Source organism: Quercus lobata, chromosome 7 (assembly GCF_001633185.2).
Source record: "Quercus lobata isolate SW786 chromosome 7, ValleyOak3.0 Primary Assembly, whole genome shotgun sequence".
In the NCBI taxonomy this organism is placed as follows: domain Eukaryota; kingdom Viridiplantae; phylum Streptophyta; class Magnoliopsida; order Fagales; family Fagaceae; genus Quercus; species Quercus lobata.
In genome coordinates, this window is record NC_044910.1 from 27,329,022 (window position 1) to 27,354,142 (window position 25,121).

A 25,121-nucleotide genomic window follows, 5' to 3' on the forward strand; every position below is an offset into this window, starting at 1 on the left:
ATACTCGCTCTTGTCAAGACAAAATACAACTCGATGTGTCATAGAATTTGGCAGTAGGAGCAAATATAATTAGGTTTTGATTATTTTCCAAGATGTTTTTTTTAAAATTATACCAAATTTAGTCCCATAAAAAATTGTTCTTCAATTAAACTCTCACAATTTTTTTAAAATTGACACTCTCATGTAGTCTCACAAAAAGTTGATTTAAATTTCTAATAAGTTTTAACACAATCTGATTAATACTAGTAAAACTAAAAATCACTTTAAATTTGAATATTATGGTATTAAATTTTAAAAACAAATCTGGTTTTTTTATTTTATTAGAACTTATTCTTAATATTGGATCACAGTCTCACACCAACCTGTAACGTGTAGTCGCCTCCAAGGTTCCAAACTCCAATTTCCAAAAAAGTCAAAAAGCACTCGATTCGCGATCGGCCATGGCGGTTCGCCGAACGCAAACGACGTCGTTTGCGACCATCACTCTGATCCTGATGGTTCTGGTCTCCATCGACGCTGCGAGCGACAACAACGGCCAGTACTCGCCGTGCGGTGACACGACGGTGGCTCGCTCCGACGGGTTCTCCTTGGGGCTCGCTTTCGCTGGGAAAACCTCTTTCTACTTCAACACAACACAACAGCTCTCTCCCTGCGATAGCAGACTCCGCCTCTCCTCTTCCAGCTCTCTGTTCGCTCTCTTCAGACCCAAGGTCGACGAGATCTCACTCCTCACCGTTAACACTACCACCTCTCTGGTTAGCTCTCTCTCTCTCTCTCTCTCTACGGTTTGCCTTTAGTTTAGGGTTTAAATTGTGCATTTGGAATGGAAGATTACAATTTGTATTATTCCTTACTTTTGATTTTGTGGAACAAACGCTGCCATATTGGAGTGTGGATTTGGTTTAGGTTGAATTAGGGTTTGGTGTTGTTATTGATGGTATTTTCTCATTGATTTTGCGTATGCACATGGTTTGCGATTTTTCGCATCAAGCTGAAGAAAATCTGTTTCAATAAGTTTTCTTCATCTGGGCATGAGCATAAACTACCTAATCCGTCAGGAGGAGTGAATGCTACTGGATTACCCGGCAGCTGGTTCTGGCGGGTGGCGAGTGGCCGGTGGAGTCAGTTGCCCATAGGTTTTACTGGTTAGAGGCGAGTCCAAAGGGCTCTTCTTTAGTAAGGTTCCCTACGTTTAAGAAAAAAAAGAGTTTTCCTATTCTAGAAAGATTGCTGAGTAAATTTTTGTTGACTTTAGGTGAAAGTATTCTCAGTAGCTTGCTTAGACTTTATCCCTTGTACAACCCACTTAACTTGTGGAGAAAATTGCACCAATGAGCTCTAGCTCAAACGGGCTTGTGTAGAGAATTGCTTTCGTCTTGGTGTTCATAATAAGTTTTCGACTTTAGTTACTATGTTAGATTAGACCGAGTTGCATCTTGGGTGGTGTTTGAGACATTATATGTGGCTGTTTTCAAGAGTGACTCCCACAGTATATGATATTTTTGGAATTAGTTTTTTGGGTTGAAATGGATAGTTATTTTATTGCTTGCATTCAATATCTGCCATTGGTTTCACATTCTTATTATGTTGCTTGCTAGTTAAAGCAGTCTATATAGCAAAATGGAGCACTGTAGTGGCACTAAGAAGTGTTTGCACTACTTAAAACTTGAAAATAGGTAGTGAATTTGTTGATTGAATTTTTTGTGCCTAAACACCCAAATGGAGGAAATGATATTGTCACACTTCCACTTGATTCGTTAATCCGAGTATTTGCATATAATTTGATTAATCAAACTTCTCCTTTGTCCTGAAGAGTTGACATGTATAAATGCAATAATTTTTATATCACTTGTAATGCTCTATATTCTTCTGCCTTAACCAGGAAACTTATGGGTATATGGTTGCATTTGCTGGACGGAAATATGCTGCAAGGTCCACTCCTGCTTTTGTTGCGAATAATACATATATTGTAACCAGCTTTACCCTTGTAAGAACATCCATCTTTCATTCACTGTTTGTGATCTCATTTTTTCCTTCATAATCATCTTTGAGTAAAAATAAATAAAAACCAATTAAATTTTGTGATGCAGGCACTTGAATTTCAGAAGGGCAGGCTGCAAAACTTTTATTGGAAAAGGGATGGTTGCGCTAAATGTTCTGGAAGCTCAAACTTTGTCTGTCTCAACAATCAGGATTGTGCAATCAAAACATCCAGCTGCAAGAACAATGGAGGCACTGTAGATTGCAGTCTCGGTATACAATTGGCATTCTCTGGTACAGATAAGCACCTTCAAGCTCTCAACTCTTGGTATGAAGTGGCAAATCTTCGTCAGTACTCACTTTATGGAGTTTACTCAAATCTCAAGGATTCTCTCACTAACCAGTATAACAGCTTCTTCTAACTGCGTTTTAGCTGGTTTGTAGAAATTTCCTGCTGCTATGTTGTAATTCATTGTACTGTTAAATTGTAGACGAACTTTTACCCTTTTTACCGTGTGGATTTGCTGCCTCCCTTGATAAGAATCTTTAGGGTTAATGGTGTATAGACTTGTGTACTTGACAATTATTTGTGATTATAAAAGGAGAAGAGAATTACACACAAACTCTTCCTTGTTCATGGTGCCCAAGTTTTTATCTCTATCTACTAGGTGACTTACGAATTAATTCTACCTGTCCGGGGGATTTCAGAGACATGGCGTCCTGAATATGATTCATTTCCCAAACTTTATCCCCACAGTGCTAAGTTAATAAGGTGAACCGATGATCAGTTGCAAATCATTTTCTGTAATTTATAATCAAATGCTTAGCTGTAGGGCTCTTTATTTTTGAAAATAGGTGTAGGTAGCCTATAAAAAAAGAGAGTAGGTACTAGGCATGTAGGGCATCCAATATTTGGTCGTTACTCTGGACTCTGGAGAGGAGGATTATCATTGCAAAGTGATACTACATAAACAACTTAGCTTGAGCATTACTCTGAATCAAATTGTAACAACAATATGAATTGCTGTTACTGGTAATTACTAGTTAGTATATCCAGTAATAGAATTTTTATTTCATATCATTTACTTACAGCATTGGAATAAAACCCAGAATTAGTAGAATTTATGTTATGGTATTCCAATAAAATTTTCATATTTAATCCATGTATGTGTTTATTATTTTATAGTAGGCTAAATTGCAAACTACACTTCTAAAAAATTGAGGGTGTTTGGATTTTATACCTTGAAATTTAGAATTTAGATTTTATTCCTTGAAATTCTGAAACTTTAAGATGTTAAATCTAAATTCTGAAACTTTAGAATGTAAAATCCAAAACCTCCAAAATTTCGAGATATAGTTTGCAATTTAACCTTTACAATATATGGTAAATGTGAAAATGAAAAGCGCAATGAACAATTGCTAATGAATTTATTATCAGTTTTGATTCAGAGAAGTCAAAATGGTAGGGAAGGTAAAAAAAAATGGGTGTTTTTTTTTTGCAGGGACTCCGTCCCTAACCCTTGAGTCTGGCTCCACCCACTCACGGGTGGGATATTTTTTGCCTCCCACCGAGGTGATATTCGGTTCCTTGATCCTATCCAGTCTCGCCCACCCAAATTTTCCTTGGGTCAGGTCAGGTAAGCTGATTTTTTTCCTCTAGTTTTTTATAATTATAATTTATTATAAATTAGTTAATGAGCTATAACTCAATTAGTACTTCTCCTATAGATAATAGTGAAGAGTGAGGGGAGTGTGTTATGTGTATCTTACCAATAAAAATAAATAAATAAATAAATAAATAAAATAAAATAAACTTCAATGAGTCCTAACACAAGTGACACCTTCTCCTCTTATAAGTTCTAAATAAAGGTTGAAGTGAGATCAAGAATGATAGAATGCGGAATTTATCAAAAATAAATAATTTTAATAAAAATAAATATCCAAATCATGAAGCACTTACAAATCAAGTTTTTAGACTACAGCAAACAATATAACAATCAAAATCATAAAACATTAAAAAAAAAAAAAATAGTATAATTAAAGAAATTTATATATTTTATATTTTTGACATATATTTATTAGAAAACGTAATTATATACCAAGCATAAAATATATCAATATAAATTATATGAAAATTTCCAATTCTTCACACCCGAATCAAGTTTGGGATAGAGAGTATAAAATTGTCTCCACCACAAACTAGTGACAAGTTATTATTCTTTGGTTAAAATTCAATTTAGGGGTTATAAACAAGCCAAGTTGAGTCAAGTACTAAAAGTTCAAGATTTTTTTTTTTTTTTTTTTTTTTTTTTTCCGAACTCGAGTCGAGCTTGAGCTCATCACCAAACAAGATTTCATGTTCAAGCTTAGCTTATTTTTTTGGTCGAACAAGCTTGATTAACTTATTATTTTTCTATATATTGTGAAAACATGACTAAAATATTTGACCTTTTCACAATTTTATGAATTTTTAAAACAAATAGATTGTTTATATCATTAATAAGTTACAAGTAATAATTTAATTTCATGTGAACCTATTAACAAACTTATATATCCAACTTCAAGTCTATATAAATATATTTTTCGACAAGTATGCATTTAAAAATATAATATTATATATGGTTAAATTGAGCCATCATGTTCACAAGCTTATTCATGAATACATTATTATGTTTGAGCTAGACTCATTTAATAATCAAGCCTAAACTTATGGCTTGAACTTGGCTTGTTTTCTAAATAAACGAACATAAACAAGTTTTTTTTTTTTCCCTCTGTTGAGCTTGAGTTGTTCATAAATTGCTTGGTTCATTTACAACCTGAATTTAGACCATATAGTCCCTTACTTTTTATTTATTTATTTAAGTTCTAAGAAGACCCTGACCTTTTTACTTCAATTTTCAATTTAGTCCTTATTATTTAATTATTTTCAATTTAGTCCTTAACTTTGGTAAAATGACTCATTTTGATCATTCTATTAAAATCTATTAGTAAATAAAGTTGTTTAAACATTTTTAAAAAATCATCAAACAATGAGATCTATTAGATGAGGCATCTCATGATTGTTTTCAATTAATTTTTTAATAAAAAAAAATTTAAATAACGTCATTTGGTAGTAGATTTGGATGGAAGGACCATATTAATTCATTTTTATAAAGTGAGAGACTAAATTGGAGAAAATTAAATTTTAGGAACTAAATTAATAATTGAAAGTAAAAGTCATTGGACTATATAAAATTTTAACCTATTATTATTACCTTTTAAAATCCATCTTCACACTTCCCCTTTGTGGGATCAAGGAAAATAATAAGTGAACATTTGGTACACTATAATCATTACATTGAAATATGAATATGTATTACAAGTAATACAAGAAGTTGTGATGGAATAACTATTCTTGTGCATTTGTTTGGTGATAACATAGGAGTAGAACAATTAATTTCATTGTCTTTGTTCAAAATTGTTCTCCATAAATGTTAAAAAATGTATTAAAAAATTGACATATCTACCCTAAAAATTAGATTCTAATCATGAAAAATTCTCACGCTTGAATAAAATGATGATATACAAGACAAGCTTTAAAATATATATATATATATATATATATAATACATGTTACATAATATATATATATATATATATATATGAAATTTAAATTAGTAGATTAGAAATAAATGAGTTTTTAATTTTTTAAATTAAATTTCATACCATAATATAAAGTGATTAGCCTTATTCTTATCAACAGTTTTTTTTTTTTTTTTTTAAATGAATTATCACAACTAGTAGCTATAAATGTTAATTTTGCAAACTTTAAAAATTACTATTACTTATGAAGCACTACTAATTAATACCACGTTAATGTTTACCCTCTCCTCTCTGTAGGAGCTTTCTCTCTCATTTTTTCACAAACGAGCCCATCCCTCCCTTGGCTAGTCCTAAGGGTAATGTTCTTCTGTTTTTTATCCACCAAATACATCTTGTATCCTTAATAGAGAGACAACGTTTCTGGGTGCTCATGGCTGATGACGTAATACATTGCTTGGAAAACATGAAACTTACTGCTGATGAAGAAGAGACAATTGAGATTGCTGATGAAGACAGACGAGCTGAGATTGAGAGTTGCACTCTAAGCTTGATTGGCAAATTTCTCACGTGCAAACGTTTAACAAGAAGGCAGCAAAAAACACATTAAGGAGAGCTTGGGGACTAGATGATAAGGTGCAGATGGTTGACGTGGGATCAAATCTCTTCCAATTCAAATTCAACTCAGAGTTTGATTTAGAACGGATTCTTAATGGAGGACCCTGGTCTTTTGACAAGTAAATGCTCTTACTCACAAAATGGCGAAAGGGGATGAATGCGAATAATGTCCGTCTAAACCATGCCTCTTTATGGCTCCAAATATGGGGTGCACCCTTTGACATGGTGTCACCCAAAGTAGCTACTGAGGTGGGAGGCAGGTTGGGCAATGTAGTGGAGGTAGAAAAACGGCGCAAGCTGGATGATCCTAGCATTTTTATGAGGGTAAAAATAGCGTTGCCAATCTCAAAACCCCTAAGGCAAGGAGGTTTTTTAGCAGGTATGGACGGTGCGCGGCATTGGGTCACTTTTAAATATGAGAGACTCCCTATGCTATGTCACTACTGTGGTGTCTTGGGGCATGACTTGCGCCACTGTGCTAGCTATTTTGCTCCATCAAAGCAAGGGGCAGAGGCAGAGCTTCAGTATGGGGATTGGTTGAAAGTCACCAGGGGACGGAGTCGGTCACTGGTGAAACGTAATGCAAAGCAGGATCATACACCAAACCCAGAGAAAGGAAAAGACCAAGAGGAATTTCACAGTGGTCGGTCGGCGGGTAAATCCAGGGAGACGGCGGCAGAGATAATTACCAATGGATGCCCTAGGGAGGCCAAGAATGGAGACGGCGCAAAATCAGGGGGAGTAACGGATGTTCAGGTACAAAATCCTACATTAAAGGCAATAATGAGGACTGATATGGAAAGAGTTGAAAACAACGATATGAGAGGAAGTAACGTAAATGTCAATTTGAAAGCTGTCATGAAGTCAAATAAGGAAAGCATTGAAGTGAAGGAAATAGACAGGGAACACACGGAAGCAAAATCAATTACAGAATTCATGAAGGACCCCACCCAAACTGGTCATGTGGATGTTACCATGCAAGAGGGGCTGGCTGAACGTAAGCCCAAAGGCACGTGAACTAGGATTGGTAGAAAGGATTATGGGCTGGCGAGAAAGGAAATAAAGAGCAAATTTCAATGTTAGGGAAACGGGTGCTTACAGAGACAGTGGGGAACGAATATGACATGGAGTTCGAAGCTCAAACTGGAAAATGAAGCAGAGTAGAATCATATGGAAAGGGTGAAGATGAGATATCAGCGAGGGTGGCTGATCACCCTTACCGGACGCAATGAAAATACTAAGCTGGAATTGCCAAGGGCTTGGGAACCCTTGGACAGTTCGAAGCCTTCACAAGTTAGTGAGGGATCAAGCTCCCATGGTTTGTTTCTTGATGGAGACAAGACTAGATAAGGAGGGTTTTGATTATTTCTGTGGTGACTTGCCATTTCCTAACCGTATTGTGGTGGAGAACCCAAACTCAGGTGGAGGTATAGCTTTGATATGGAAGAACGATGTGCGCATGGAGTTGATCAACTATACTGCAAATCATATCTTGGTCAAGGTAATGGAAGATGACAGCTTTAGGTGGTTCTTATCAGGCTTTTATGGGTGGCCTAAAGCTTGCCAGAAAGTTAAATCTTGGGAGCTTATGCACCACATCAAATCTGTGGTGGACAGCCCATGGGTTTGTATTGGCGATTTTAATGCCATCCAAAACTCTACAGAGAAGTTAAGCAAGAGGCAGCCCTAGTACAGCTAAATAGATGCATTCTGTGATGCTCTGGATCATTGTTAGCTTCAAGACTTGGGTTTTAGAAGTTACAAATACACATGGAATAATAAAAGGCCGGGAGATGCAAACACTAGATTGAGGCTGGACAGGGCTACGACAACTATGGATTGGAGGGCAAGATTTCCACATAGTTCAGTGACCCATCTACCTCCTCATGCCTCTGACCACCTTCCCATCCTTTTGCAAGTTCAAGGCCGCAAGAAGTTAAGACAAAAGGGTTATAGGGGATTCAAGTTTGAGGAAACTTGGTTGTTGTCTAATGAATTGAGGGAGTGATCAAAACAGCATGGGAAAAGGGTAGTTCTAATGTTTCGGGTTTGGGCTTGGCAAAACAAAATATTGCAACATGTGCATTGGAGTTACAAGCGTGGGGTTCGTCCATTGCCCAACCCGATTCAAAGGAGATTAAGAAGCTTCAAAAACAACTTGAAGAGTTGAATGTAGCGGATCTTACCGAGGAGAGCAGAGCAGAATTTCTGATGGTTAGCAGGTGTCTTGATGCTTTACTTCTCAAGCAAGAAATTTATTGGGCACAAAGAGCTAGGCTGTCTTGGCTGAAACATGGAGATAAGAATACAAAGTTCTTCCATACCAAAGCATCCCAACGAAGACGACAGAATTATATTTAGAGCATAAAAAATGATGAGAACATGTGGGTGGAAGGGGTGGAGGATATTACAAGGGTGGCGCAAGATTATTTTGAGAAGTTGTTTATGGCAGGTACATGTGGAAGAATAGAGGAATGTCTTGATACTGTTACTCCAAACATCACTCCTGATATGCAACAAGTGTTGGGTGGTGACTTTAGTGCAGAAGAGATCAAAGCAGCATTATTCCAAATGGCACCAACAAAAGCTCCTGGACCCGACAGTATAAACGCTCTTTTTTATCAAAAGTACTGGCATGTTGTGGGTGATACAGTAGTCAATGCAGTGTTAGATTTTCTAAAATTTGGTCATATGGTGCTTGAAATAAATCACACTCATATTGTTCTAATCCCCAAGATTAAAGCCCCTGAAAAAATATCTGATTTCCGCCTTATCAGCCTATGTAATGTCATATATAAAATAATCTCCAAGGTACTAGCAAATAGATTGAAACAAATTCTCCGCCACATAATCTCCCCAACCCAAAGTGTCTTTGTGCCTGGTCGCCTTATTATAGATAATTTTTTGGTGGCTTATGAGACACTACATACCATGAATGGTCGTAAAAAAGGAAAGAAGGGATCCCTTGCACTGAAATTAGACATAAGTAAGGCTTATGATCGGGTTGAATGGAATTTCCTTCGAGGTATTATGATTAAGATGGGTTTTCTTGAGTCTTGGGTAGATAGAGTGATGTGTTGTGTTACTACATCCACTTTTTCTATTCTAATTAATGGGAAACCCTATGGCCATATTACTCCATCTAGAGGACTCCGTCAAGGAGATCCTTTCTCACCTTATTTGTTCTTGTTATGTACAGAGGGCTTCACTTCACTTTTACAAAGAGCTGAAAATGAAAGGAGAATACATGGAGTTTCTTTATGTAGGCGAGCTCCAAGAATTACAAATTTCTTGTTTGCAGATGATTCAGTGATTTTTTGTCAAGCCAACTAACGTGAAGTCCAGGAGATTGTTGAGATTTTGCAAGTGTATGCTGGGGCATCCAGACAATGTATTAACATGGAGAAATCCTCAGTGTTCTTTAGTGGCAATACTCCAATGGAGCAGAAACATTGGATTAAAGAATCATTGGGGGTCAAAGAGGTGGTGAAGTTTGACACTTATTTGGGCCTGCCTACGTTAATAGGTCGAACAAAATACCTCTCCTTTTCAAACCTCAAAGATAGGGTATGGAAAAAGCTTCAGGGTTGGAAGGGAAAGATATCTAGAGCAGGGAAGGAGGTGTTGATTAAGGCTGTTGCTCAGTCTATTCCTACATATTCCATAGGGGTGTTTCAATTACCCAAGAAGCTGTGTGATGAATTGGATTCAATGTGTGCAAAATTCTGGTAGGGGTAGGTGGGGGATGAGAGGAAAATCCATTGGAAGAGTTGGAGTAAATTAACATAAGCCAAAAGGGTGGGAGGTATGGGCTTTCGAGATCTTAGGACCTTCAACCTTGCCATGTTGGCAAAACAAGGGTGGAGGTTAATATAGGAGCAAGAATCGTTAATGGCAAGGTGTTTCAAAGCCAAATATTTTCCACGGAGTCACTTCTTGTAGGCTTCTGACTCACCGGCCTCTTCCTATGTGTAGAAGCTCATTATGGCAGCCAAACCAATCCTATTAAAGGGGTGCTACTAGAGAGTTGGGGATGGCTCAAATATTAGAGTCCTATCAGACAGGTCGATCCCAAATCACCCAACAAATGGTGTGCTTCACCCACCAGGCGAGGAGGAATGGGAATGGCATGTCTCAGAGCTTATAGACCTGGACCTGAAATGGTGGAGAAGAGAGCTAATCACTGAAAAATTTCACAAGGACGATGCTAATGCTATCCTAAGAATACCGCTGAGCCACAGACACACGTCGGATGCAGTAGTATGGCAACACAATAAACAGGGGGTGTACTCGGTTAAATCGAGTTATCACGTGGCGAAACAAATCCAGAAAAATGAACATGTGGTAGAGACGTCCACAAGACCTGTTAGTGGCAAAATTTGGACAACACTATGGAAAACTAATGTGCCAAATAAAATCAAGGTCTTTAGCTGGAGAGCTTGCCAAGACATATTGCCTACATGGGTAAATTTGGTACGAAGGAAAATTATAAAGGATGATAGTTGTATGCTCTGTTCTGGGGTGCCTGAAACAGGGGTCCATGCCATATGGGAATGTGCTGTTGCAAAGGATGTATGGGCGGGGTGCTTGGTTAAACTGCAAAAAAGTGGTCAAGGCTAGCTGGATATGCTTGAATTATTCCATGAGATGATGAATAGACTGTCCTCAGCCTAGTTTGAGTTATTCCTAGTTCAATCGTGGATGATATGGAACTAGAGGAACGAGGTGGCGCATGGGGTAAAGTGAAGGATCCACGGTGGCTAAATAAAAGGGCTAGGGAGTTCTTGGATGAGTTCCATCAAACACAAGAACAACTCCAAGCTCCAATGAGCCCCTCCAGTGCTACTACAAGAACCTGGCAACCCCCTCTGTACCAAGCTCTAAAGCTAAACTTCGATGCCGCAATTTTTTTGGACTTAAATTGCTCTGGTGCTGGGGCAATCATTCACAACGAAGAGGGAGATGTGATGGCTTCGATGTCCGTAAGAGGTCCACCCGTGAATGATAGTGAAGAGGCTGAGACTATAGCATGCAGAAAGGCCATGGAGTTTGCCATCGACGCTGGCTTCACAGAGCTGATCGTGGAAAGGGACAATGCTGTGGTCATGCAAGTTCTCACATCCTCAGGAGCAACCCAGTCACATCTTGGCCATATTATTCAAGATATTCAATGGCTGGCTCATGGTCTAAGATGGGTTAGTTTCAGCTGTGTCAATAGGGGTGCAAACTCTGTGGTGCATGTTTTGGCTCGGTATGCAAAACATGCAAAGGAAGATATGTATTGGATGGAGGATGCCCCTCCACCAGCTCTTAATGCATTGTACCATGATTTTTCTAGTTAAATGAGTAAAAGACAGCGCCACTTTAAAAAAAAAGTAGCTACAAATGTTACATTAAATCTATATATATATAACTAAAAGTTGAAGCGTAGTGTTTAATGCTGCTGTTCTCATGTTACACCACATCAGCTGTCATGTCATTTTTTTTTTTTAATATAATTTGTCCTACAATTTTAAAATGGTTTTTACAATTTTCAGCCCTATAAATGCACATCACTACTTATTTATTTACTTTCACTATCACTCTATAATAAATCTAGCCCACTAATTTATTTACTTCCACTATCACCCTGTAATAAATCTATATAATTAATCCAACCCACCTCTTATTTATTTAGTTCCACTATCAAGTCTTATTTATTTACTTTCACTATCACCCTATAATAAATCTAGCCCACTACTTATTTATTTATTTTCACTATCACCATATAATAAATCTATATAATTAATCCAACCCACCTCTTATTTATTTAGTTCCACTATCAAGTCCAACCCAAAGTGTTTCCAATTCAGCTTTAGGGTTTTGTGTGAGCCTTTTCAGCTTAAAGGAGGAGGAGGAAAAAAAAAAAAAAAAACTAATATATTTCTAAAAGCTGAAGCGTAGCGTTTAATACTGCTGTTCTCACATTGTGCCACATCAGCTGCCACGTCATTTTTTTTTTTTTTTTAAATATAATTTGTCTTACAATTTTAAAATGGTTTTTACAATTTTCAGCCGTATAAATGCACCCCACTACTTATTTATTTACTTCCACTATCACCCTATAATAAATCTATATAATTAATCCAACCCACCTTTTATTTATTTAGTTCCACTATCAAGCCCAATCTAAAATCTTTTCAATTCAACTTTGGGTTTTGTGTGAGTCTTTTCAACTTAAAGGAGGAGGAGGGAAAAAAAAAAAAAATCCTAAACTTAGGTTTCTTTTCTTTTTTCTTTTTTTTCAATTTTCCTATAATTGTTTTTAACATTTTTTTTTAATATTTACACTTCTCCAACCTTTCTCTCTCCCTTACCATTTCATCTCCCCACTACTTCAATCTTTCTCCCTCCCTTACCTTTTCATCTCCCCCTTTATCTTTTCATCTCCCCACTACCCTCTACATTAATATCATTCTTCCTCTTTCCCTTCATCTTCCTTTTATTTTTGTCTCTTCTTATTCACACTTTCTTACTATAAATTTGTTACTATCTCTTCTATTCTATGCATAGTTTTCCCTCACAAAAAAAATGGTTCTCTCTCTCCCTCTCTCTCTCTCTGTGTCTAAATTTTTTGGTGGATTTTTTTTTATTATTTTTCTTGCATCTCTACTTAAGGTTGATAATTTTTTATATTCTTTAAAACTCTATTTTGGGTTGATGCAATTTAGTTTTTTTTTTTTTTTAAATCGTTGTTATTGTTTTTTATTTATTTTTTATTCTCTTTGATTGTTAAATGTTATCCTATTGCGTTCTAAAGAATTAAATATAGCATATAAAAATATAATATTATTCTATTACATAGCATGAGTTGGATAATTTGGTATTTATTCTGTTATATAGCATGATTTTTTATAGTGCTCAATTTAGATGTTAAACTATGAGACTTTTACTAATTTTTATTTATTTTATAATCCTTTATGGCGGACAAAATACTCTTAATAGTTGTATTAGAAGTACTCTATAATGCCATTCATTTAAAGAAAAGCAAATGTTAGCCAAATGAAAATAATCGGATAGGTGACAAATTTTAACTTTTTTAATTTTATTTTTATTATTATTATTTTATAACAATGCATGTATAGAAATTTAATTCTTAGATTTTGCTAATAATTTTTTATTTGCTAATATGTTTTGGGTGGCCAAAATTATAATTTCTACAAAGAAAATAACCTTAATAGATTATCAAAAACAAAATTTTATCCTAATATTGGTTCAATTAATCATTGTTAAGTTTTATTATTTTTTTTTAGTTTACTTTTTTTGGTGTTTTGGATTGTTTCTTTATTACATTTATGATTGTTCCTATGATAAATAAAAATATAATTACGAAATACATTACTCATTATTAGATTAGTTTAAATTGTAAATTTTTTTTTAATAAAACCACCATAAAAATAATTATCAAGCGCACGTGTGGGTTCGTGGCTAGTTATTAATAATAATAATATAACCATCATCATCATCTTACACCATTACCAAAAAACAATATATATATATATATATATATATAGAGAGAGAGAGAGAGAGAGAGAGAGAGAGAGAGAGAGAGAGATAAATAGAGATCCTTCAGGGAGTGATAGGTGATAATTTTAGGAGAATTTTTTATTTTGTTTAGTTGTTAGGCTGTTACATAACTTAAGGAATAACTATTTCAGATCTTTTAATAATGAATAGCTATTTCCCGTAATAAGTGCAACCAAAAAATTGAATGATTATTATAAAGGAATAGTCATTCTATTCATGAATCTATTCTCGCATAAGAAACATGCATTAAGTAAATTTAGACACGTTGTATTCAAAAATCCGAAGTCTACCAAAACACTTCATCCACACATTGGTACTAATTTAAGTCCCCCACAAAGTCTCTACATAATACACACACTACATCTAAAGTGTTACACCATTCTCTTAATCCACATTTCATTGTAAGATGCATATTAGTATCTTCTACCTTCTTGTTTCCATTTCACCGTGCAATAATTCTAAAGTCACAATAATTTTATAAGAATAATATTAGAGATACAAACTCTTTTACAAAAAAAAAAAAAAATTACAAATTACTAATATGGTGAGTGATTATTGGTAAATGAAGAAGTGATATTAATGGTAGGCCTAGATGAAAACCAATAAAAGGTTGGCCGCATTAACATTTTGTAAAAATATTGTAAAATAGTTTATAACTATAACATTACTCATTGTATAAAATATTTTACAATTGTTGATGTGTCAAGTTATTAATAATAAACAATAAAGTAATATTAACGGTAACCCATATACTTGGTGGTTAAAATAACCATCCATGAGGAGAATTTTATTGATAATAATAATAAAAATCTTACACTGTTACCAACATTTTACACGCACGTGCGCGCACACTCACACACACACACACACACACACACACATATATATATATATATATATATATATAATCTTTTAGGGAGTGGCGGGATTAATAATTTTTGGATTGATAATTTATGAAGAATTTTTTTTTAGATATTATGTGACTAAAGGAATAGTTATTAGTCTATTACGGATCTTTTGATAAAAAATAACTATTCACTATAATGAAAGTGCAAACAAACAGTTGAATGATTATGGTTTTAGCTTACCTCCAGTATCTTTTTAACTAGAGATTTCCTTTTGTTTTAAATACACAATAACAAGTGGTAGTAGGTTTTAATCTCCACATTTTATTTAGTTAGTAAGTGATGTGGCAGTTTCTCATTAAAATAAAAAGAAATTCCAATTAAAAAAAACACAAGAGGTAAGCCAAACTCAATGATTATTACATAAAAATAGTCTTTCTATTACTAGATCTATTCTCACGTGTTAAAGGCCTTATAACTAAATTAATACCTCCCCATGTAGTAAGTACTTGGAGGTCTAGGGGGAAAATAGTTTGAGTTGTAGTTACCAAATATGCATTAAGTATATAAAGGCGTTGTATGTTCAAAAATCTGCAGTTAACCAAAGCACTACATCCAAACGTGGGTGCTAATTTCAGTCTACCACAAAGTCTTTACAAAATGCATACACTACATCAAAAGTTATACCATTCTTCTAATCCACATTTTGTTAGAAGATGCGTGTTACTATCTTCTTTCTTGTTTTGGTTTTTATTATGCAATGATTATAAGGTCACAAAATTTTTTAAAATATATTTCACAAACCGCCAATATAAGTTTTTAATTAAAAGAAAAGTAATATCAATGGTGTACCTAGATAACAACCAAGACATACCTACCAACTCAACTTTTCTGAAAAATGTGAAATTTATTGTCTGTACCATTTCTTTTGGATATGTATCTGTAAATTGAAACCCTTGCCCGCTTTGCACACTTTTAATCTACCTATCTGTATTCTCTCTTAAATTGGCAGATGGTGCTCTAAAATATGTTTGCGCGTGATAGTCACGAATGCCTTAATAAATACATTCATAATAGGATGGAATTTACCTCCTAATCATTTTGTAGAAACATTCTCAAAAATAGTACGTGGCAGTTGAAATGATCATTCACGTGTAACTTTATTCATATGACAGTTTTAATAAGTAATATAACTTGTTTATATAATAAATGTAAATGATTTTATGAATAGACATAAGTGGTGGAAGGAGATTCTACCAAACCGGTTTGGAGGAAAATTTTGCCCTTTATAGTAACACCAACAACAAACAACAATACCGCAGCATGCGTTGTCTCTGCAATTCTCTTCTGATTGGTATTATTATACTAGCAGGTTTAGATACACAAATTTTAATTTTTTTTTCCACAACTCTTAAGGTAAGAAGTTATTAATGATAGATAATAAAATGTTATTAGTACTGGACACGTGAAAAAAAAAAATTGTAAAAATCACGGGAAAATTTGTGGCTAAAGCACTAATCTTTATCGTACCCCACTTAAACATTAGACGAACAAAGGATGTTTTAGGGTAGAAAATTAATAATAACAAAAATGATTAGATGTCTTTTCAGTAATGTTAGGAATAATATTGGTTTTACTATAAAAGTTTTACAAATTGATTTATCACTAGTCCTAAAAAAATAATTTCAGACATCTGGTTATCAAGTTGTTGAGGTCACCCTCTCTCTCCTTGTGTGTTTGTTTCTTAAAAAAAAAAAAGATTAAGTATCTGACTTTGTTTATGCCTCATTCTTTCTTAAAAGTTTACTATGGATTTTGAGTGAAGTTTGTGGTGTGTTTTCATATTAGAAACCCAACCTCTCTCTCCTGTATGTTTGTTTCTAAAATAGAAAAAAGAAGAAGAAGAATAAGAAGAAGTAAATATCCAAAATTTCTTAAGAGAGTGTTATGTGTATTATAACTTACTCCACCATTTCTTAAAGTATACCCTGGTTTTTGAGTTGATTGTAGTGTGCCTTCAGTTTACTTAAAACCCCATCTACTCTCATCTGTGTTTATTTCTCAAAAAAAAAAAAAAAAGGATGTCGAGTTGACACCAAATACATTCATTGCTAGATCAGTCTGTAAGCATTTTATGGTAAATGGGTAGCAACTTCAATAGTTTCCTTGTATATTTTACTACTAACATTTTAGTGATTGTTATTTGTTAGTCTTGGACTTTCTTCACGTCATGTTTAAATCTCAGAACTATTTTTCCTGTGTTTTCAGTGAAGTGGGCATGTGGTAGTCATCGGAGTCGCACCAGTTGTTTGCCAAATTATTAACTTTCGTCAATAAATGCAGTGCAATGATGATGGCTCATTGGCTTGTAACGGGTGAAGCAAGATAAAATTCTCAAGGCATGTACCTATAACCTTTTTCAAGTCGTTTTTGGTATAGAAATAGAATATGTGAAGTTATAAATTTGTACTCATTTTATTTTGTTCCCATTCATTAGGAGGCTTCATATCTTAGTTCTTTTAATTATTTCTGCAACATACATAAACCGAAAAGGACTGCTATTGCTTGAAATTAGAAGAGAAAAACATAACATTACTGTATAGAACATCACTGTATAGAGAAATTTATGGCCAAACATGAATCAGACATAAAAGCCATAAAAGGAACCTAACAACATGCCTATTAGATCAAACAACAAAACTAGAAAAGAAACTGCTCCAATATAAGGAGAGAAAAAGTAAGGCCATTCTTCGGATGATAAAGTAAGGCCATTGTCTGGATCATAAGGCAATCCTGCATCACTTCCAACACTGCTACCTCCAAATAGTTTCTGCTACAAAGCATAAACAAAAGAGACAAGAACAAAACTGTTACATAACATTGAAAGAGAGAAACATACGACTGCAATAGAGAAAATTAATATATGAATGAACATAATCACTGACCTTTTAGATCTAGGATCCAAAATCTAAGGATTGAAAAAGTGAGCTTGCCATGGTTTGGTGACATCATAAGGCAGCCCTGCATCACTTCCAGGCCCAGTAATGCTTCTTTGTTGCCATGATTTGGTGACATCATAAGGCAGCCCTGCATCACTTCCAGGTCCAGCACTGCCTCCTCCATAGTACCCAGGCAGCCCCATGTCACTTCCACCTCCTCCAGATCCAATGTTACCTCCATGAGGCATCATGCCAACCCCCATGTCACCTCCAGCAGCAGCACCTCTCATATTCCCATGATAAGGAAACCCCATCCCCATATTATTTCCTCCTCCACCAGTGGCTCCATAATTCCCATGAGGGAGCTCCATGTGATCATTCACATTCACACCACTGTTAACTCCATAATTCCCATAAGGCAGGACTCCCATCTCACTTCCTCCAGTACTACTAGCACCTATAAAATTCCCATAAGGCAACCCCATCTCAATCCCACCTCCAGTTCCTCCATAGTTCCCATAAGGTATCGGCCCCATGTCACTAGCACCGCTAGGACCACCAATATATGAATTTGGTGGTAGCCCCATGTCACTCCTAACACTGCTGTTACTGGCAGCAGCTTTTTTTTCATGTTGGCTTATCATTTCAACAAACCATGGTTCCCACATGTAAGACTCTGTGGGAGCCCTACCCTGATCAGCACCTGTACTGCCTCCTGCTCGGCCTATGTCATCCGAATCAGGAGGTGGAGGAGGCATAGAACCTGAAACCTGCTGGAAATAATCCATCCTTTTCCTGTTCTCCTTGATCTTCTCCTCCAGCATCCACGCCAAACCTGTCATTTCACACAGTTCAAGTTCTGCCAATCCCTTACCTTGATCTACTTGGTGCATGAGATGACCCATCTCCATTTCTTTGTTCTTCCTCTGTTGTTTCCGCAGCTGTTCTTGCGTTTTGGTTGCCCTCTCACGGAGATAAGTCTCTTGGTTCATCATTTTCTTGTGCCTCTCCATTTCTGGCACGCTCTGGAACCTTGTCAGCAGTTGTTGCACCACCTGGCGGGAGGGCCAAGCTGCTGGCTCCTCATTGTCAGGGCCATAGATGACGACAAAAGCATTCACACCACACAAGGTGGTCAGCTCACTCACTTTTTTCAATAATCCCACCCTCCTTTTTTTGAAACTGGCTTTCCTAGCACTATCATTCACAATCCACATAAGTTTGACCTTCTTCCTTGTCATGGTTACTGCTTTGAAGGCTTTCACTCATGCTCTAACTCTATCAACCCAAGAGTATATATAGGGGGCATGATATGGGGTAGAATTGGAATACAAGTAAATAGAAGGGTCAGGACATTAAAACTGAATTTGTATATAGGTTAAAAAATCTATAACTCTAGATTATATGTGATTATGATGTATTAGTAAGGTAATTAATTTTGATGCTGGCTGAGGTAGAAAATTCATTGTTCTTTAATGCTAGGTGTTTAAAGTATAGCTGGACAATTACCAGGCCTTTGGTTTTTTTAATTGCTTGAATAAATCCACACACAACCTTCACTGACAGAGGTAAGATATCAGTACGTAAAATGGGATACAAATCTAATCTAATGATCATCAACGTTGATTTCAAATAAGGACCATCCAATGGACTGAAGTGGTTCGATATAGATTTGAAAACTAATCTTAACTGTCCATTTCCATTCATGGGTTATGATTATAAAGCATATTGATCGATCGATTTCATGAGGACTAGAGCCTAGCTTTCTATGATGCGCTGCAGCCACGTGCTACGCTTTCTCAGGATAAGACCATATTTATAATCTAAATCCCTTACAAATATGCATACTGACTGAATTTGAATTTTTTCCTTGAAAAGTAAATCAACTTACTTGGATTTTTCTAATAAGAGCTTTGACTTTTTTTCATCAGAAAATATCAAAGGTAATCTTATGAGATGCAATTCACAAATGCACATTAACTCATGCATTTGAAATTAGAATCTATCTAGATATGCACAGATAATTCATGTCGATATTTATCTTAAGGTCGCTTGTGCATTTAAGTTACATACTTTTTAGAGGGCATGAAAATCAAGAGTGTAGTAGAAATTTTGTTAAAAGCTTGATGTACATTGTGTAGCATAAATTACATTTCTATTACATTCTCATAAAAGGCATTCATAAATGTGAAATACTGTAATTGAATTGGAAACATCTGTAATTTTCATAACAGTGACAAATTCTGCATAAAACTTGGTAATAAAGTTGAGGTTGGAAACTTTTGTGTTGTTAAAGAGTTAGACAAAGCCTTGAAGTAAATAATGAATCTAAGTTTCCAAAAATCTAAAATTTTAAATCCATTATGTTACAGAGGTGTGAATTCATCCCAAAGAACATTTAATTGAACTACTCCTTAGATTGTGCTCCTTTCTATTCTTACCTCAATCTCTTTTGTTTAACCCCTTCTTTACCATCTTCTTTTCTAGTTTCTATTTGCATATCATATTTTTCATTTTTTATGAGCTAAAGTGATGGTTTATCTATGTATATATATCTTCAACAATAGTATGCTTATAAATGCCTTATTGTGTACCTATATATGCATAGGTTTCTTCTACCCTAGTTTATGATTATGATAAGAATACACGTACGCACGTTACATTATTTACTCTTTGACAGAAGAAAATGTAACAGAAATAAACAAATTTTCAGCCATGGGCTACTTTCAAATCTCATTTCAACTTAAATCATTTGTCTGATCAAAGAAAACAATTCACAGATATGCACTGATACATTTACTCTGCTCTTCTTGCCCTGCAATTGCAGCTCATAAAACTAAGGTTAACTTAGCTTTATGAGTATTTTCATGAAACTTCTGTTAAGAAATAATTGCTTGTGAGATTACATATAATATAAATTTTTTTTGCCATCGAGTTGAAGAAACTAGAAATCATTTACAGTAAACATAACTACTGTTTGTAATAACTATAAATTTTATCTAAGTGAAAGATTCTGGACCAATTTAGTATCAACCTTGAAAGTACATAACATTAATGCCAAAAATAAAGTGAAGAAGCACATAAGTGAGACCGACTTTGGAGTCATATTCATTTAAGACAATCTTGTCGTCATATGCACGTGGAATTGATGTGATTTGGATTCATTGCAGGAGATCTATCCTTCAACTAAAGATGGAATGTAAGTGATGATCTTGTCGTCATATGCTCCTGGAATTCATGTAACTTGGAATCTTTCAGGAGATCTACCTTTTAATTAAAGACAATATAAGTGGGTGATCAATCCATTCAAGGTAAAATACTTGAAACCTATGCTCATATACATACACCATAAGGTATTTTATATGCATACTATTTTGAAGATATATATACAGACATAAATGATCAATTTAACTGTTCAAACATGAGAATATGATACACAAATAGGAACCAGAAAATCAGATGGTAAAAAAGGGATTATGATAAGAGTACATATACACATGCATACACAAGTTAGATGCTTTACTCATTTAACAGAAGAAAATGTCATAGAAAGAAACAAATTGTCAGCCATGGGCTACTTACAAGTCTCATTTCAACTTCAATAATCTGTTCTGATTAACGAAAAATTCACAGACATGCAATAATACATTTAGTCTACTCTTCTTGCCCTGCATTTGCAGCTCATGTTCTATCTAAGGTTAATTTAACTTTATTAGTATTTTTGTGAAACTTCTGTTAAGAAATAATTGCTAATGAGATTACATATAGTATAATATTTTTTTCACCACCAAGTTGAAGAAATAATAAATCATTTATAATAAACAGAAATAATGATTGTAATAACTAAAATTTTATTTAAGTGAAAGATTTAGGATCAATTTAGTATCAACTGAAAGTACATAACATTAATGTCAACATTATGTACGGAAGCACATAGGTGAGATTGGTATTGGAATCATATTCATTGAAGACAATCTTGTCGTCATATGCACGTGGAACTGGTGGGACTTGGATTCTTTGCAGGAGATCTATCCTTTAACTAAAGATGGAATGTAAGCATGTAACCTGGTTTCTTTACAGGAGATCTATTATCTAACTAAAAATAAAATGTAAGTGAGAGATCAATGCATTCGAGGTAAAATACTTGTTATCACTATTAACAGAAAAATGGTAGATTAAGGACAAAATTGGAACTTACAACTTAATATTGGCCGGCTGCATGCATAAGAATGCCTATTACCAGACTAATAGCAATTGTTTAGCAGCCATACCTTGAGTACCCCATATCACTGTGTTTCAACTGGCTCAAGTTTGGTGATTAAAAATAATAGTTGAATTGGGAACCAAATGAAACGCTTCATTTGGTATAGATGCATTCATCCAAACTATTTGATGGGAAAATTGATGATTCCTAGTGATGGGATTGACATTACATCTGAACATATAGCATACGGAGGAAAATAAATAATCTTTTATTTATTTTTGGAGCCTTTAGTTTTCCTACAATGCTAATAATGCTTTGTCTGGTTAGAGGCAAGCTAGCAAGAGGATGCCTTGTACACAAAAGACAATAACAGGAATTGGGGTAAAGCAAAGTGATTAACTCCTGCTCTTAAGAATTAGAATAGGTCCCTCCATGGAATGACAATCCACAGCAAAAATGTCCCTTTAATTTCACCTTCTATCTCCTTTAGTTGGGGCACATATATTTTCATAACTTGTTACTTTTTTTTTATTTTATTATTATTATCTTGCTCTCAGGTCTGCTCTTCTGTATATTTATATGTAGAACTAGTTTCGTTCATCCTTTGATTTTCTGATTTATATTTTCACCAGAAAATATACTCATGGAAGCAATGCAGCTCTAGCAAAATGGAAATAGGAAATCAATCCGTCACAGACAAGGAAAGCACTTTCAGATAAATAGAAGAAAATTATTATTAGGAGATGAGTGTTACATGCTCAGGAACAAGAAAGAAACAAATAAACATACTCTTCTTTTTCATTAAGGAAAAAAAAAAAAAAAAAAAAACCAATTCTTCATCCCAAAAAAGAAATAAAAGAAAAGGAAACATATGTGATTCACCATTTTTGCATTTGACTTTATAAAGTTCTTATTAGCATTTCTCAGTTGTTTTGGCCATTCCAGATGGAAGCAATGTCAATAGAGGCTTGATGACGATCGAGCATGGTAACTAACTCAGGAGCCTAGCTTTTCCTCTTCTTCCTCTTTTGGTAGGTGGCCTAATTTACTTTCAGAGAGGAAGAGAACTGATGGCTGAGGCAGAGTTTGATATTAAACTAATCACCTTAGAAGGAGATTTCTTTTTCCTATTAATGAACAATAAAATGTAATTGCAAACTCTACCAAAGTAAGTAAAAGGAAATTCAAGTTAACGGTGGACATTATACTAAGCCTTTCTACTACATGCATCTTCACTTTACCTGGACTGATTGCCAATCTGTATGATTATGTATAATGTATTATATTATCCTATTTAAATTCTTAGTTTACAGAATTAATCCAGTCTTTGCCCCTATCCATGTAGAGGAAACAATATTATGTACCCCATGAATAATATCAATGCCTCACCTAGGCTGGTTGCTATGAACAGATTACAGGTAATGAGGATTACAAAGAACTGATATCTAAAACTCTAGATGTCCTTTCACCTGCCAGTTTGATCTTTATTTCCCGGTTAATCTTCTAATTTTTGCTTATAATCGATACGCCCCTGCAATTGCAGCGACATAAAAGTGATGTTCAGCTTGTTTAAAGACCGTTGAGCAACCTTCTCTCAAACAAAATAGAAATCAATAAGCACGGTCACAAACAAACACGTGTACGGGTATGATTCGGTAATATGACAAATTGGTATATGGTATATTAATTAATTATTAAATATATTTTTATTTATATTGTGTGTATATTGTTAAGCATTTATTTTTTATATATTGTTAGAAAAATATTAATTTAAGAGAAATAACGGATAATAAATTGTCTCTGTGGCCATTAAATGATGTTTAGAATACAATCATTACTATTTTTTTAAGTATAACCCATCAAATACTGACTAGGACCAGCATTTATTAATAACCAAATCTTATAATTTTTAACATTAAAAATTAGTATTAAACAAAGAATTAAAGTTAAAAAGTTAGTAAAATAATTGCCAAAATTAAAATTTTTAATACTTTTTTTGGTCGGACACATTGGGCACATGCAAGCAAAAGTGTCCAAGGAGTGTCCATGTTCGATACGTGTTCAACATGGACACACAGCCCATTCTGAAGTGTTTGTGCTTCGTAGCTATATCAACGCTATGTTAAGTTGCACTGATGTTAATCACACCAGAGTAGGTGGTTTAGAAAGAAACACATGCCCCATCTCGTGAAAGAGAAACTACAATTGGAGAAAGTTCAGCAGTTGTATGTGCTAATGCTCTACACTCAGCTTCAGTACTTGACCACGCCCGCTAGTCTCATAGGCTTGGCATGCAACATTTTGGTTCGCTTGAGCACAGGGCCTAATCTCCTGGCCCAAAATTTTACAAAAAGAACCCCAGGCCTCAATTACTGAAAAAAAAAAAATTAATAAAAAATTCCAATATGAGGGGTTTTGCATTTTTTTTTTTTCCCTTCCGCATCCTAGAAGTTCAATTTAGTTCAAATCCTAAACTGTTTCACAAAAAAAATATATATTAAAAAATTTGTCATGAGTTTACCGAGTAACATTGACAATTGATTTCCCTAGCAACTTAAAATTTTAATTTTGTAAATCAGTCTTTCACATGGTAGATTATATTATTAACTGAAGTTGCAATAATGAATTAAATAAATTAAAATTGATAAAATCTTACTTAGATTGATTGTGTACTAAAATGATCAAATTGCAAGTAAAATGGATTTAAAATAATATAAAAAAGTTAAGTAAATTTTATTTAATTATTAATTAGGTATTAAAATAATTCAACTTAAAATCATTGCCTTAAGCTTCAAAATGTCTTTGGGGTTTTGGGTTTGTGAGTTTATGTTGATAAAATTTGTGAGGGTTGTTTGTATGAGTTGTGAGTATTGATTTATGTCGTTATTTGAGCAAGTGAAGAATATAGCGGTGTTGAAACCATAGAGGACCTTATTATGTGCGATAAAACTCATGGAGGGAAGAATATAATATTTCTATCTTCGTACTTAATTTTTATAACATCCAAATTAGGGGAGGAATATTTATTTCACCTCCCCCTACTAATTTTTAAAACATCCAAGTAAGGGAAAAATTATCTATTCACCTCTCCCCACATAATTTTTAAATCATCAAGTAAAGGGAATTGATAAATTTTCCCCTCACCTTTCTTCTACTTCCCCTTGTCCCTCTCCTTCGCTCTCCCTACAAACTTAAAATCACACTATAAGTCTTGTCATAAGTGATTCCTAATTGATACAATGTGTTTGGAAGTTTGAATGGAGAGAAGAGTATATAGGATATGAGAAGGAATTAGAGGAGAGAGAAGGAGAATGGCTACCCCTTCCTCTTATTTGGATGAATTTAAAAATTAAGTTGTTCTAAAAATCACTAATAACTAATTTGAAGAAT

General features: G+C 34.5%; 3 protein-coding genes across 3 annotated transcripts; 1 reads left to right on the forward strand and 2 right to left on the reverse strand.

Annotated features, from left to right (window-relative positions):
- The first annotated feature begins 328 nt into the window (after positions 1-328).
- On the forward strand, positions 329-2,617 carry LOC115951377. Its single transcript, XM_031068594.1, has 3 exons — positions 329-755; positions 1,883-1,987; positions 2,091-2,617. The coding sequence occupies exons 1-3, from the start codon at positions 441-443 to the stop codon at positions 2,400-2,402; spliced, it is 732 nt and encodes a 243-aa protein (XP_030924454.1). The 5' UTR covers positions 329-440; the 3' UTR covers positions 2,403-2,617.
- A 14,653-nt stretch (positions 2,618-17,270) lies between these two features.
- On the reverse strand, positions 17,271-18,129 carry LOC115952473 (glycine-rich cell wall structural protein 1.0-like). The gene is made up of 2 exons (XM_031069658.1): positions 17,534-18,129; positions 17,271-17,418 (listed from the first exon to the last, which is right to left on the reverse strand). Exon 1 carries the CDS (start codon positions 18,112-18,114, stop codon positions 17,557-17,559), a length of 558 nt encoding a protein of 185 aa, XP_030925518.1. The 5' UTR covers positions 18,115-18,129; the 3' UTR covers positions 17,271-17,418; positions 17,534-17,556.
- Positions 18,130-18,133: 4 nt separating this feature from the next.
- LOC115951822 (agamous-like MADS-box protein AGL80) lies at positions 18,134-18,768 on the reverse strand. Its single transcript, XM_031068962.1, has 2 exons — positions 18,194-18,768; positions 18,134-18,146 (listed from the first exon to the last, which is right to left on the reverse strand). The coding sequence occupies exons 1-2, from the start codon at positions 18,766-18,768 to the stop codon at positions 18,134-18,136; spliced, it is 588 nt and encodes a 195-aa protein (XP_030924822.1).
- Positions 18,769-25,121: the final 6,353 nt, after the last annotated feature.